At 33.3% G+C, this 13770-nt stretch overlaps 1 protein-coding gene across 10 annotated transcripts in view; it reads right to left on the bottom strand.

Moving 5' to 3' along the window:
• The window catches only part of CNKSR2 (connector enhancer of kinase suppressor of Ras 2), a 256308-nt gene that overhangs the window by 117004 nt on the left and 125534 nt on the right, over positions 1-13770 (bottom strand). For 5 of the 10 annotated variants that reach the window (XM_005614035.4, XM_005614036.4, XM_070257232.1 and 2 more), the window contains exon 9: positions 3672-3818. The exons of the other annotated variants lie outside the window; for them this stretch is intronic. In XM_005614035.4, coding sequence (XP_005614092.2) covers positions 3672-3818 — 147 coding nt within the window. The remainder of the gene's footprint in view (positions 1-3671; positions 3819-13770) is intronic. 10 annotated transcript variants of the gene reach the window in all.

The following is a 13770-nucleotide window of genomic DNA, read 5'->3' as shown; positions in this document are numbered from 1 at the left end:
CAGCTACTTCTCCCATACATCTCTTGTAAGAAGAAATGACATCACCCATGCATGCTTGTGACCTACGCACACTAATTTAAAGCCACAAACATCAAAAAATATACCTTGAGGTTTATCCATAGTTCTCTGAGATTTTTTTCATTGAATTGGAAGAACTTGACCATAAGTAATCACCATGCTTACCAAAATCCAGGACATTAGTAGAGGGTACTACTAAGGACATGTTTTTAAAAACAGCTCTCAGAAAGCAGGGAATCTCTGGTTTGCTTTCTTAGAATAAAAATTCTATCTCAGGTAAAACACCTCTACTATTTATAAATGGGTGCAGATGACAACAGAATTCAAATCCAGATTAAATCTGCTTATAGCATTTGGCTAAAGTCTTTCAGTTCTATTGCAAAGTGTTTAAGAAACCAGGAATTTAACAGAAGAGGTGCCAAATTTCATGAAATGTACTAATGAAATTGCTCTGTGAGCATGAAATTGAATTGTATGCTTTTGTTTATTTGGCTATAATTCCATGAACGATTTTCAAAAGAAAATCCAAATCAAAATTCATCATTGCCGTTAATAAGAGAAGTTACGATTCTTTTAAAATATTTTAGAAAGAAAACTTCTACTTCAATTAAAATGTGGTATTCCTTAACAATCTTCTATCTTAGGCTTTGTTTTATTTGTGTAGGTATAAATTAATTACTTATTAGTTTAAAAAATAATTATTCCTTACGTTAGAATAAAGTTGCTCTTCTTTTAAGATGCATGTATTAGTGCCTACCTCCATACTACCCAAACTTTGCCATATTTTATCTGAAAATACTACTAGGTAAATTAAGCCTGGTATAGAGGAAGAAAAAGATGAAATAGACTCATTGAGTTAAATAAATGCCACTCTGTTTCTTTTAGTGACCTCTATTTTAAATAATTCTTAGTAGACTACTGGTATACCTTATGAAAAAAGAATAATCTAATGTCCAATTCTTCAGATTTGAACACTGAAGATTTATATTTAGGTGAGTTAATGGGCATTTTAGCTCCAAAGTATTTGTACACATACCAGAAGGAAGAATACAATAAGAATGGTACTTGTGTTCTGCACAGAGGATTGTTGCTACATTAAGCACTTAGTGCTTCACATCTGAGGTCCTTTCCTAGCCACTATGAAAAACATGTGGCCTCAGGCAAAGTCACAAAGGAATCCAAAACTCCCTGCAAGATCTCATTCCACTATTTTGTTGACTTTACCCCCTCTTGAGGCAGTCTACCTTCAATCTCCAGACCCTAGTACCCTCAGGTTTTGTTCATCTTTGGCTGTATCAAAATATACGTTCTATAAAATTTCTGACCAGTTTCCATTAGGCTTCTGGTGTCTCTGCATTTTAGCACAGGCCAAAGCTTTAAGATCAAGGAAGAACACTGTAAGGGTACAATTTCAGGTCTGCAAAATAGACCCCAGGGAGATTTGGTGGTGGTGGTGTGGTATGTTACAGCACTCATCCACTGCCCTTACTCCTTGTTCTACCACCACTAGGAAGTATTTAATGAAAACTAATACTCTTCCTCCTACTGGGTAAAAAGTCAACCATTGAAACAATTTTTGAAGAAGGTGAAAGCAGGTTTTTCCCCCTCAATAGTACTGTTTATCTATAAGGGGTCGAGCTTGGACAATACATTTTAGGTGAACTAAATTCAGTTGAAATAACACAAAAAATGAGCACTTATGTAATGCTGATTTTCTTTTTTCTGATTTCAGCATTCTGAAAAGGTAAATTAACAAATATACTCAGAGTAACTGAATACACAATGAGGAATAAATATAATTAATGATCCGACGAGGCACATTTCTTGGCATTTACGAATGCACCTAGAAATGGTGCCCTAAAAATCTACTATAATTATATTATAACTAAAGAATGATGTGAGATAATTTTAAAAATTAAAGTCTTTATTCTCTGGCTTTGAACAGATACACCAAATGTATGTGTAGCAAAGAAGAAATGTTGCTCTTTCAATTATTTCAGCATTTTATATAAAAGCGGTTCTTAACTGGATACTGTCATTACCTTAATTCTCTAGTTTGTGCTTGTGGAAAAGAATCTAAAAAGGGACCAAATTATCAATTTAGTTTTTAGAGATATTCCCTTAGAGTTTATGAATCAACAAGAAACTAGTTTCTTTTGGTGTTCAACATGAAATAGAAGGGACTAGAGAGAAGTTGTTAAATTTAACTATACATATATAGACAAGAAAACCTAATGACTGAAAGTGTGGGCCTCCTCTTGAGTTCCCACCTCTCCAATTTGAAGAAGGATGTTTGGGGATGGCGTGTCAATAGGAAACTACAGAGTGGAACAACAAAGCAACTTATAATGCAGCAAGAAAATAAAATGATGTGATGGGAAAGTCTGATCGGCTAACCTACGACTTAATGAAGCAAATACTGAACCCTGAACTTTAATGATCACCAACAATCTTTGATAATAAACATACTGCAAGTCAAATGTATTTGAACATAGTAATATAGTTTTACGTATATTCATTTGAAAAACAGATTCACATTAAAAATTTAAAGACCTTAATGTTAGAACACTTTATATGTTTTTATGTTATTTCAGTATAATGCAACTTTGAGGCCAATAAGTAGTAAAGTTTAAACAAGGAGAAATCATTATAATCTATAAGACCCTTCAATGTGTAATGGAGTATTTAGGGTTTTATGGAAAAAAAATCTAAGAACGGTATAACATATTAATATAAAATTTATTAACAATTTACATAGTGCTAACAATGGTATTTTCATATATTGCTTTTCTTTTTAATCTGAACAATGGACAATGTTCTGTGTCAATGGGTAATTTAAAATTTTAAAAATTAGACTTCTAAGAAAGGTAATAGTGTCCTATTTTAAAAATGCAGGTTTTGTGAAGGACAAAAATTTCTTCTATGTGTTTATAGATTATATCCTGACTGAAATGGAAGAAAACATATCACTTCCTTATCTTTCATCAATCAGAATCATATTTTTATAACCTCCTAGATAACTGTGCTTCTTAATGAACGTAATTTATCAACAGCCAGAGTAATCTTTTAGAGTGATGTTTCACGATGAAGAAAAATGCAGAAATTCTAATGCAACAATTTCCCTATTTTTGCTACCCTACAGAGTAGAACAGAGACAAATGATCAGTCTGGAGAAATGTAGTAAGGACATTTTAATTATTATCTAAAACTTCCTTAACCTGCTGTTTATAAATAACTATTACTATCTTATGATCTGATTTAAAAGAATTCTATAAACTATCATCTAGTTTCTGCAAGAAGTGTATGCAAGTATAACTTTCAAATAGAAGATTATATCACAAAATAAACCTCTCATTTTCATTTCTGTCCGTATTTTGGCTTGAAATAGCTTGTGGTTTTTTGGAATTATGCTTTAAATGTTTAGAAAATAAGGCAGAGTTCTTTATCATTTGGATTTTAGTTATAGTAACTTTCAGATTTCATCACAATTAAGCCTATTAGGATAAGCTGTGAAGAGATCATTTCACAAACAAATTTTCAAAAGCATACAAGATTAATCCATATGCTGCTGAGATGAGGCACAATAAAGAAGCATTACTGAGATAATCTATGGCTAAAATGATGGTGTATGACTTATGATTAAGCTTCATTACCTGCAGAGCAAGGGGCTTCCATCTCATATTTTTCAGTAAAGCTGGTGCTGAGGTAAGCATGCTCTGAGGTCGCTTTTTCAAAGTTAAGATAACACCACTCGGGTCCTCTCGTAGTGCATTCACCAAATTTTTCAACTGCCACCCCACCTGGTAACCAGCAAAATCATTACAATAAAATTGAGGTACAGTATTCAAAGATTTAATGTTCTCCCCCTTTAATAAGATTAGTTAAAAAAAAAAAGAAAGAAAGAAAATCACATCATTGGTGTATCATCCTATCAATTTTCAGGAGATATATACTCAAGAAAGAAATTTTATCTTTGATTAACCATATTATTGCATTAGAGTCCATATCATCATGAGATAACATAATGGACATTTACCACGTCAAAGCAGAGACTAAAGCGGTATCCTACCAATGGAGTAATTTAGAACTTAAAGAAATTATGTCATTATCAATGCTGTGCAAGGTCTAGATCCAAGCTCTGTTCACAAACACATTTTAAAAATCCGCATGCCTGAAAACAAGGATTTGGCAATGTCCTGAGCTTACAAACTACACTACGTGCTTTCTCATCACCATCTTTTAGAGATATGTGGTACAAGTGTCTCTAAATTAGACTGACATTATACTACCAATAGCTGGTATGGACACACCAAGGCAACATTCTGATGCACAGAAGACAGCATCAATAAAATAAACCTTTTACCATGCTATAAAGATAGAACGAAAAATGACAAGGTAATACTACTCCAATGCAGCAGCTACTGGAAATGTGTTCCAAATGACCCTATAAATTTAAAATATAATGTGCTAAATTTAATGAAGCCATTTTATTTGAATATCACCTCAAAACATATTGTATAATTAAACCAAAGTACTTGATAAATGTCCTGAAACTTGGTTCAACTGTTATCCATGTTAAACTACTTCTCTCATCCTTTTAAAATTTTAAACATAGAATAATTTTTCTTATTTTGCTTTTAAGATGGACTAGCTATGTAGTTATCAGGCAACTGAAATCCTAGAACTATGCTTTAAAGAAACACGTTAAAAATATCTATTACTCCAAGGTTTAAAAAAATACATTTTATATTGAAAAGAGAGAAGAACCTTTTATCCCAATTCTAATGGATTAGAATTTTCCAAGATCTGTTATATAAATACATTGGGTCAAAATTCATCTTGGATTGCAAGCAGGATTTAGCAAATGGTCTCAACAGCAATCTAGTTTCTTCCTAGGCACCCAAGTGAAAGGGAATGGATGCCTTTGTTATTCATCATGTCTTTGCCTGGAAGATAATGCTCAAGCTGGAAAGAATGAGCACTTCCACCAAAAGAAGCACAGATTCCCAAAGACTAGGATGAAGAGTTATGCTGGACTGCAGCCACTGTAGGATAATGGGAGACTTTGGTTTATATAATGAGTGAGCATTCATTTAAATTATAACCTCTACTATAGCTGAACTGAGTGATGGTGAAGAGAAAGAGGACAAAAAAGCAGCAAGACATTATAATGCTTAAAACCTTAGAGGTCCCAGGTATGAACCAAAATGATCATTATGACACCTGCCTAACTCGAATAAGAGGCTGCCAGCTAAAAAAAAAAAATCACCTTAGTGTGGATCAAGTACAATAATGCAACTGGTCAAATGTCTCCCGTTATATTTAAGTGGGGACTATTAAGTGCTCAAAGGTACATTACATTGATTCTGATTCCTCTGATAGCTAAGTAGTGTCCCTAAAGCCATTTCTTTAAGTCAAGAGTCAAAGCAAAATGAGTTCAAATCCAAGTGTTCATTTTGCTTGCCAAAAAAATATGCAAGCAGATTTTTGAATTCCAGGTTTGGAGGGAGAAAATGTACTGTTTATACAGAGTTTATGAAAACTTATTAACCATAACTACATTTTACTATTAATTTTATTTATTCAAATAGTTGCTAACTATGCTAAAGAAGTTAATGACAGCCCTATCTTTCTTTCAGCACATCTATCCTTGAAAATGAATTACACATTGATTTCTATCCACCAATTTCTTTACATTTTATTCCATGATGTGATCATTGTGGCTAGTTGAAACATTTTAAGGCTAGATGATGTTTTCCTGTGTAATGTTCAGTGCAATTTGATTCATCCTATTCTTTCACACTTCCTCTATGCTCTTTTCGAACACACAATTTCAAAAAATAAAATTGTTTTTCCATGAGAAAATGCAATTGTTTTTTGATGAGAAAGTATTAATTTGGTTGGATTTTAATTTTATAGCTGAATGCTATTTAATGGAAGAAAATTATATAATTTTACTACTTTTTAATCAGCCTTCCCACTCACTGACTTAACATTAACAATATTTTAAACAAAAGTAAACAAATATGCATCAAGATCTATATTTCTTTGGCTCTCAAATTCTACTTCCACTACCATAACGAATTGACTGGATAAAAGTATAGAGATAAATGTGTAACATGTATGACGTAGTACTGTTTAAACTAATCAAAAATTGTACATTATGTAAATATCCATTAGTAAAGGATACAAAAATTGTTGTGTGGTAATAAGTTTCAAAATAGCAAATGCAATTCAATCCACTTTCGTAAAAAAATTCATAAATATATAAAATATAGGAAGATATACAACACCATTCACAGTGGTTACATTAAAGGGGAGTGAAGACTACAATATATATTTTCTTCTTTATACTTTTATTTCTCGAACTTTTGGCAAGAAGCCTAAATTATTCTTATAAACAATATCAACAAAATAAATGGACCTAGTCCGTGAATAGTGAAATTCCAGTTAGAAAATCATGAAGTTTATGAATTTCCTAATTAGGACTGTTTGTTATGGATGGAAAATTTCTACATAAAGTACAGAACCAGAAAGACAACTCTATTTAAAACAGTAAAAGGTAGTGATGGGGAAATCATATCTGCTCTGTGCATTACACTGTTAGATGATTAGCAAAAGAAAAACAAATTTATTACTCAGCTGTGCTCAATAAGTCAAGAACTACATTATCTGTTGATTTTTGATTCAACGAATGATTTCAGCAGATACCTCACTTAAGTCAGGTTCATGTAGAAATCATTGAATGGGAACAAAGCTGGCTGAGTAATTCACAGCCTATTCGTAACATTTTTCTCAATAACATAGGTAGATTTTAGCTATATTAGTCCCATCCCAGTACTTGTATACACATAAATAGCAACTAGACATTATGCTTCTCATTCAAATAGTCCTTTTTTACTGAGTCCTTTCTCAAACTCCCTAATTTGGATCATTTCTTCATTAGTTTCTGTCTTCTCTACAACATATACTTCTTAAAAGTTGTCCCTATTTATTGGGTTCTACTATATTCTATTCAAGGGCAATTACGACATGATCCTAGAGCTCCAGGAAAAATGATTCCCAGCTCTGGTTCTAAGATACCCTAACGTATCTTCAGCCATATAATGCAGTGTAGTGGATTCTTGAAATTAATTTATTTCTGTTTATTGAGATACTCATGGTTGACAGATTATAGGGGGAAACAAGTAGACGCTATGATAAAATGAGGTTAAGTATGTGTGTTACAACTTCAGGAAATTTGGAAGCCCCCGTGCTATGAACTAAATGCAATGGTACACACATGTCAAAACAGGTAAAATATATTAAGGCAGGTTCATCATTTTTCAAGATTAGTTTTCCATTTTATCATTTAAGTTTCTTGCTAGAGTTTTAAAATATTAAGTGTGACAGACCTGAATTAGAAACCAGGTGAGGATATAATAGTATGAAGAATGATAGCAAAATATTCTTTACATTGGCTGCAATAAAAGTCTATATACTAGGAGATACAGGGAGTTTTGAAAGAAGGAAGAGGGGATCCTACTGGCCACTAATGTAAGAGTTTAATCCACTAATATGGGAAGGAATTAAATAAGGTAAAAAATTTTAAGAGATAATGGGTTAAGGATACATACAAAGAAAAACACTCTAACAATCAAAGACATCCAAAAAAGAATTGGCTGACTTGTGAAATAGTGAACTCAATACCAAGAGATGTTTAAATATTCTTGTACAGGCTAAATGATTAGATTTCCAAAGTCACAATACATTACAACTTTAATACACAGAATGGGTAGGAAAATGCAAATAGATCATATGACAACAGATTAGCTTGAATAAAGGAATGTGGTCCTGATACATCTTGGATTACTTGTCTTCCACCTTTTCTTCCTCCTGACAACCAATAAATGTAGGTGTCTCCTTTAGGCTAAGTGTCAGACCCGTTTCTAACATTTCAAGCTGTCTTCTTATAATAACCTCTTCTCTTCCCAGAGCTTCACTAATAATTTTCTGCACATCACTCTCAAATCTTTCTAACCATCCCTGCTTCCTACCAAGAACTCTAGTGACATATTTACAATACTTAGTTCATCCTCATCCATACTAATAGCTACTGAATTATCAAGCACTAGTAATTCACTATGCTAGGTTCTTCCAAACTATATTACATTCCTTTTACATATATTTTCATTCTTACAATAGTCCTATGAGGTAAACTATTAAACCCATTTTCTATGTGAAGAAACAGAAGCAAAAAGAGATTAAGTTTTCTTGGCCAAGATTACAAATACAGTAAGTGGCAAAGCCAGAATTCACATTCAAGTCTGCTTCTAAAGCACAAGGTACTATGAGAGCAACCATCCTCCCCTAAATATCCCATTGGTAGTTCAAATGAATGCAACACTTTAAAAATCAAACTCATTACCTCCCCGCTCTCATTCAACAGCAACAACAAAAAGTTCCCCGTTATCCTCTCAAGTTATGCAGTATGGAGTCACCTGACTGTTCTTCCCCCTTTTTAATCCATGTCCTAAAGAATAGATCCTAGCAACTAATGCCTCTTCTTACTGCCTTAGTTCTGGCTTGGGTACCTGATTGCTAGACTTAAGAGTCCTAACTGGCCTTTCTGCTTCTAGTCTTTTGCAGCTTCAAAGTATTGCTACAGGGTAAATGTTCTTCCCATCAAAACCTTTGAAAAGTTCTCCAAAGGCTCAACCAAAGAATCAATTCCTTAAATAGGACCTTCATCAATATGGCCATAGCTGCCTCCTATTGTTTCTCTTTTATTGTGGCTCCCAAACTTTATCATGTTACAATCACCTGGAAGCCTCGTTAAAACAGATCGCTGTGTTTTAACCCTATTTTTGATCTAGCAGGTCTGAGGTGGTGCCCTAGAATTTGCATTTTCCCCCCAAGTTCCCAAGTGATGCTGATGCTACTAGTCTGGGAACCACAGTTTGAGAACCACTGTACTAGACGACAAGGTTCTTAAAGGCAGTGATTCACCTCTATCTAGAATATTTTAGGTATTTGTTTTTAAGACTAGATATTACAACTTAGAAAATCAGTATTTACCATGTGCCTTTCATGTGGCATGGATACAGTGGTGAATGAAGCAGTCTGTGCCTCATTAAAGAGCATGAGGAGGAGAGATGAGCAGGTGAATAAACATTTACAATAACGAGAAGTACTTCAATAGGGTGAATAGAGGTGCAACGGGAGCCCCCAAAAGGGTCATCTAACCCATTCTTGAGGGTTCAGAGAAGGCTTCCTATTAGTTTAAGCTGAATTTCTTATGAGTTGGACAGGTGAAGGGGATGTGAAAGTTGAGGAAGCCAAGAAAGCTGTGAGACAAAGCATCACTAGTTTGAGCAACTTTCAGTAGTTCAGCATGGGTGGAAGAAGTGATGGAGTAAGTATATGTTCTCAAACACTGTGCTTTTCTCCTCGGCCATGTCTTTGCAAATACACTCTTCCTTCAGCTTGTAATTTTTCTCCCACCTATACAATCTTACCTATCCATAATGACTCATACTAAATACAACATCCATCATAAAGCCTATTACAGCTACAATCTTATTTTCCTCATGTGAATATCATGGCACACTTTCTCGTGGCATTTTCCATGCACTGCCTATTATAGTTATATATTTTTACTCACTCCCCTCTTCTCCACCTATCCTCATAAAACTGAATTTTGAGGGGTTTTTTTTGAGAAGAAAAACTGAGTCTCATTTGTCTGGATATATCTGCAATCAATAAGGTGCCTTATAAAATGGTAGACAATCAGTATTTGTTAATAACTTAACTAACAAGATGATACGGTGACGAGAATATAAATGTTTCAGAGACAATAATGTGCCTTGAAACTCCAAAGGGAGTTTAGTTTTGTATGTAAAACCATGATGTAGTATTAAATTTTTCTCTAAATGTAATATACTCGATAGTAAAGCTGTAAGACATTCTTTACTGCAAATTACCAAGTAAACTTTCTTATAAATGAACATTTGAAAAAAAATAGTATTTATATCTTGGGTACGCCAGACCTAAAGTCTTAGTGATGTGATTATGACTAGGAATATAACAGTGGATATACTTCTTATTTGTCACAGAAAAGTTTTGTTTTATCATACACATTATATAAACACTGTCAAGAAGGATTTTCCAGAAAACTATTTTGTAGTGGTTGCAAAGAGTCCAAGTTTTTCTTTTTCAATATTTTAAAAAAATATTTCATTCACATTAAGCTCATGGGCTGGAACGAACCTTTTAAAAACCACCGTATGCATCTTATACAAAATAAATCTTATTATTAGCTAATGATATGTTTTTCACATATGCTGAACCACTAACATTATCTTCCTGAATGTCCAAGGAGGCAAAAGTCAGTGTCTCCAAGCAATGGCAAGTCATACCACTTACTTTTTATATGTAATCCCCAATTTGTACATTGAAATGTATTTTATATACAACACAAACAGGATGAAAATTTCCCAAGTGTTAAAAGCCAGAGGTTCTGCTTTCTTGTGGAAGGGGCTTGTAATTGCTTTGATCAGGCTGAAGCAGACACCAGGGGTTGCTGGTGAAGGGCAACATAAATGGGCAGGTCCTTGGACAATGGGTTGACCAGATTTAGTGCATAAGAGGCTTTGGGGGTGGTGCTGAAGAGATGAGAAGTTTCCTTTGCTCTTGGTACATAGATGGAAGAAGTTGTCTCTGACCTCTTTAGGACTTGCCCTAGCTTATCTGATTTCCAAACAACAACTGGTAAATTATTTGACCAACATATGAAAAGAATTTCTGCTCTATGGTCCCAAGTAGCCTAAGTTACAAATAAGCATAAAGGTAAGAACTTAAGCCTATCAACCCAGACCTTCTTTACCTTTGCCACAGCTGTATACGGAGTTACGAGAGAGCATCTCTATACCTACAGGCAGGAAGACAGGACATTTCTAAAAATATTTTCAAAGTTATTATCCTTCACAAGACAAAGCAACAGATTCATTAACATTTACACATGCTCCTGTGTATACACACGCTCTTACTCTACAGGTTGTAACATATAAAGGATACCTCTTCATAAAGGAAATTTCAGAGACTTGAGATATGCCTATATGAATGTCTGATGATATGAGTCATGCTATATGAGACTTAACTCAATACACAACCCATCATGCTGCAACTAATGACCATGTCTCTGCCAAATTTCTTTATAATGTTCTGTTCCTTTGCATTACTAAAAAGTTACTGAAATATCTTGAGAAATGCAATATTTTACACCCATGACTGCCTCTTTCTTTAGTAAAACAAGCTGTGTGGAGGAAATGTCATACAATTATAAACATTTTACAAGTAATGAATTTTGATATACAGTATCTTTCAAAGATCCTAAAACTACTAAATCTTGAGTACCGATCTACAAACTTCACCTTCACCTAAATTTATTTTTCCACAAAATACTAATGAGAAAGTCTTACAATATTATACTATAGTATATTTGGAGATATCCTAATTTTGCTCTTCCACAGTAGATTCATTAATTTACTGACTAGAAATAGAATTACCCATGGTTCAAATATAAAGGAATATAAGCTTAAAGGTATGCACTTGGTTAAGCAACTAAATGCAAAAAAAGTGAGTGATCTTAAATTCCAGCATGGAACAATTTAAATAGGTAATTCAGAGTATTTAGAAATGTCCCAAGGTGTAGCTATTTTAAATAAAACCTCAGTATTGATATTTTTACAAACATGTTGAGAAGACACAATCTTGGGAGAAGATAAAAGGAACAAGCATTTAAAAAGAAGAAATATGAGAATTAAAAGTTTTATTTTTATTAGGGGAAAAACTCCACAAGGCTACATCTTTTTCATTGAGCCACTCTTCATCTCACATCCTCCTTAACTTTAAAAGGCACTTATCCAATGAAATAAGACTACATCAAAGCACTTGTTTTTTTAAGGCATTTGTTTTTTATGTGGCTTAATTTTACTGTAAAACTTGGACCATACTGAGCTGTTCACAATTTCAATTTACATGTTTTATACCTAATATTTTCATGTGAATTTCACATAGTCATGTATATAATGTGTGTATTATATTAAAGAGAAAGCACAGAGAACATAATTTCCCACTGCTAAAGGTGGATAGGGAGTCCAAGAGAGAAAGCCAACTCAAGTACTACAAGTACTGCATGTACACCACCTTCCTGGAGTCTTTTTCTCCATAACCAAGAAGTTCTGAGGGCTAAATCAGAATTTATTGATTGGCTCATGAGGAAGCTCAGAGGAGGAAGAAAATAGTAATCATAATTTTTTCCTTTAAGTTTTATGAATCATCTTCATAGTTTTCACCAAAGGTGATACAGTTCCATATCCTATTTCTTGCATTATCTCCTGTTACCAATCACTTATAGTAACTGCAGCCTTTGTATCACTGATGTCTCTGCTTCTGTGGCAAGCTGATTAAAAAACTGTGGGAATAGTTTAGCATCTTGAACATATAGCTCTCCTTCCCTTCTTCCATTTCAATATGGTATTCGGTAATGTTGCAGTCTCTGCAGGCCAAAGGTTTATTTTGGAGCTTCATGGTTTACATTCTATAGTATATGCTACATAAAACCAAATCAAAGCCAATTTTATTTTTATTTCATCATCATTCATTGTGTCTTTTAATTTCTCCAAAGGATAGAACTGATTGAGTCTGAAAGCCTCTGCTGAGAGAGATGGAGGAGGAAGACAATCACATCACAGTCAAAGGCTATGGGGGTGAATCTTTGATCATATCATGGAACCTCATTCCCCCAAAAATCAGTAACATATTTTAAAATAACCATAATAATACAGGTTTCTTGCTAAAATTTTTATAAAGATATTTACATGGGTTAAACTTTAAAACAATTTTGTATTTCCATACATTTGAAAATTATTACATTTCAGTCATTCCTTCCTATACTGTATTTATGTTCTTCTTGCAAAGACACTGTAAATATCTGCATTTTAAAATACAAAGAACAGTCCTAGTCACCAAAGCTAAGGGATGAAACAAAGCACTGTTATCTAAAAATCTCATTTATAAGAATTCTGAGAAAGAATAAAGAAAACATCTATACTTATGAAAAATATCATGCTTAAATTTAATTTAGGAATCCAAATTTAAAAAGTAATTAGGACATAACCAAAACTCTAGTATTCAAAAAGTAACATGCTTAAAAATTTATGACTTTGCTATGAATAATCTTTATAACGTCATTTATTGGTAGACATTTAACAAAGATAGGCTTATTCGAAAATACTAACAAATATTGCAATGGATGTCTATATTTACCAAAACAAAACCAAAGCATGTGTACACATGTATATATATAGCTAAATAAACAGCATTCTAAAGTTTTATTAATAAAAAATTTTAGTTTAAGAACTTCTATAATGGCTGTAAATACTTTCAATGTAGAAGTTACCTTTAGAAATCATTTTATCAGAAATCTAACAATTCAGACAAAAAAGGTAGCTCAACGTCAGCTCTAAATGGGGCCATCGTGACCTCTCTCTGTCATTTCTCCCAATTTAAAAAATCCTTTAGTGCCCAGTATTAGAGTAATACGATGAGAGAAAATGTTAAAGTAATCAGTGGCTACATTACCTACAATTTTAGCCACCATGCCGATCAGAATGTTAATTTAGTGGATGAAACCTGTATTTGAATCCTAGGGCTAAATAACTTAAAAAGAATTTAAGATTATTATCATTATCTCTTGAATTTCCTATTTTT

Source organism: Equus caballus, chromosome X (genome assembly GCF_041296265.1).
Source record: "Equus caballus isolate H_3958 breed thoroughbred chromosome X, TB-T2T, whole genome shotgun sequence".
Taxonomy (NCBI): domain Eukaryota; kingdom Metazoa; phylum Chordata; class Mammalia; order Perissodactyla; family Equidae; genus Equus; species Equus caballus.
Note: the sequence above shows the minus strand (reverse complement) of the source record. Positions and strands in the feature narration are given on the sequence as shown.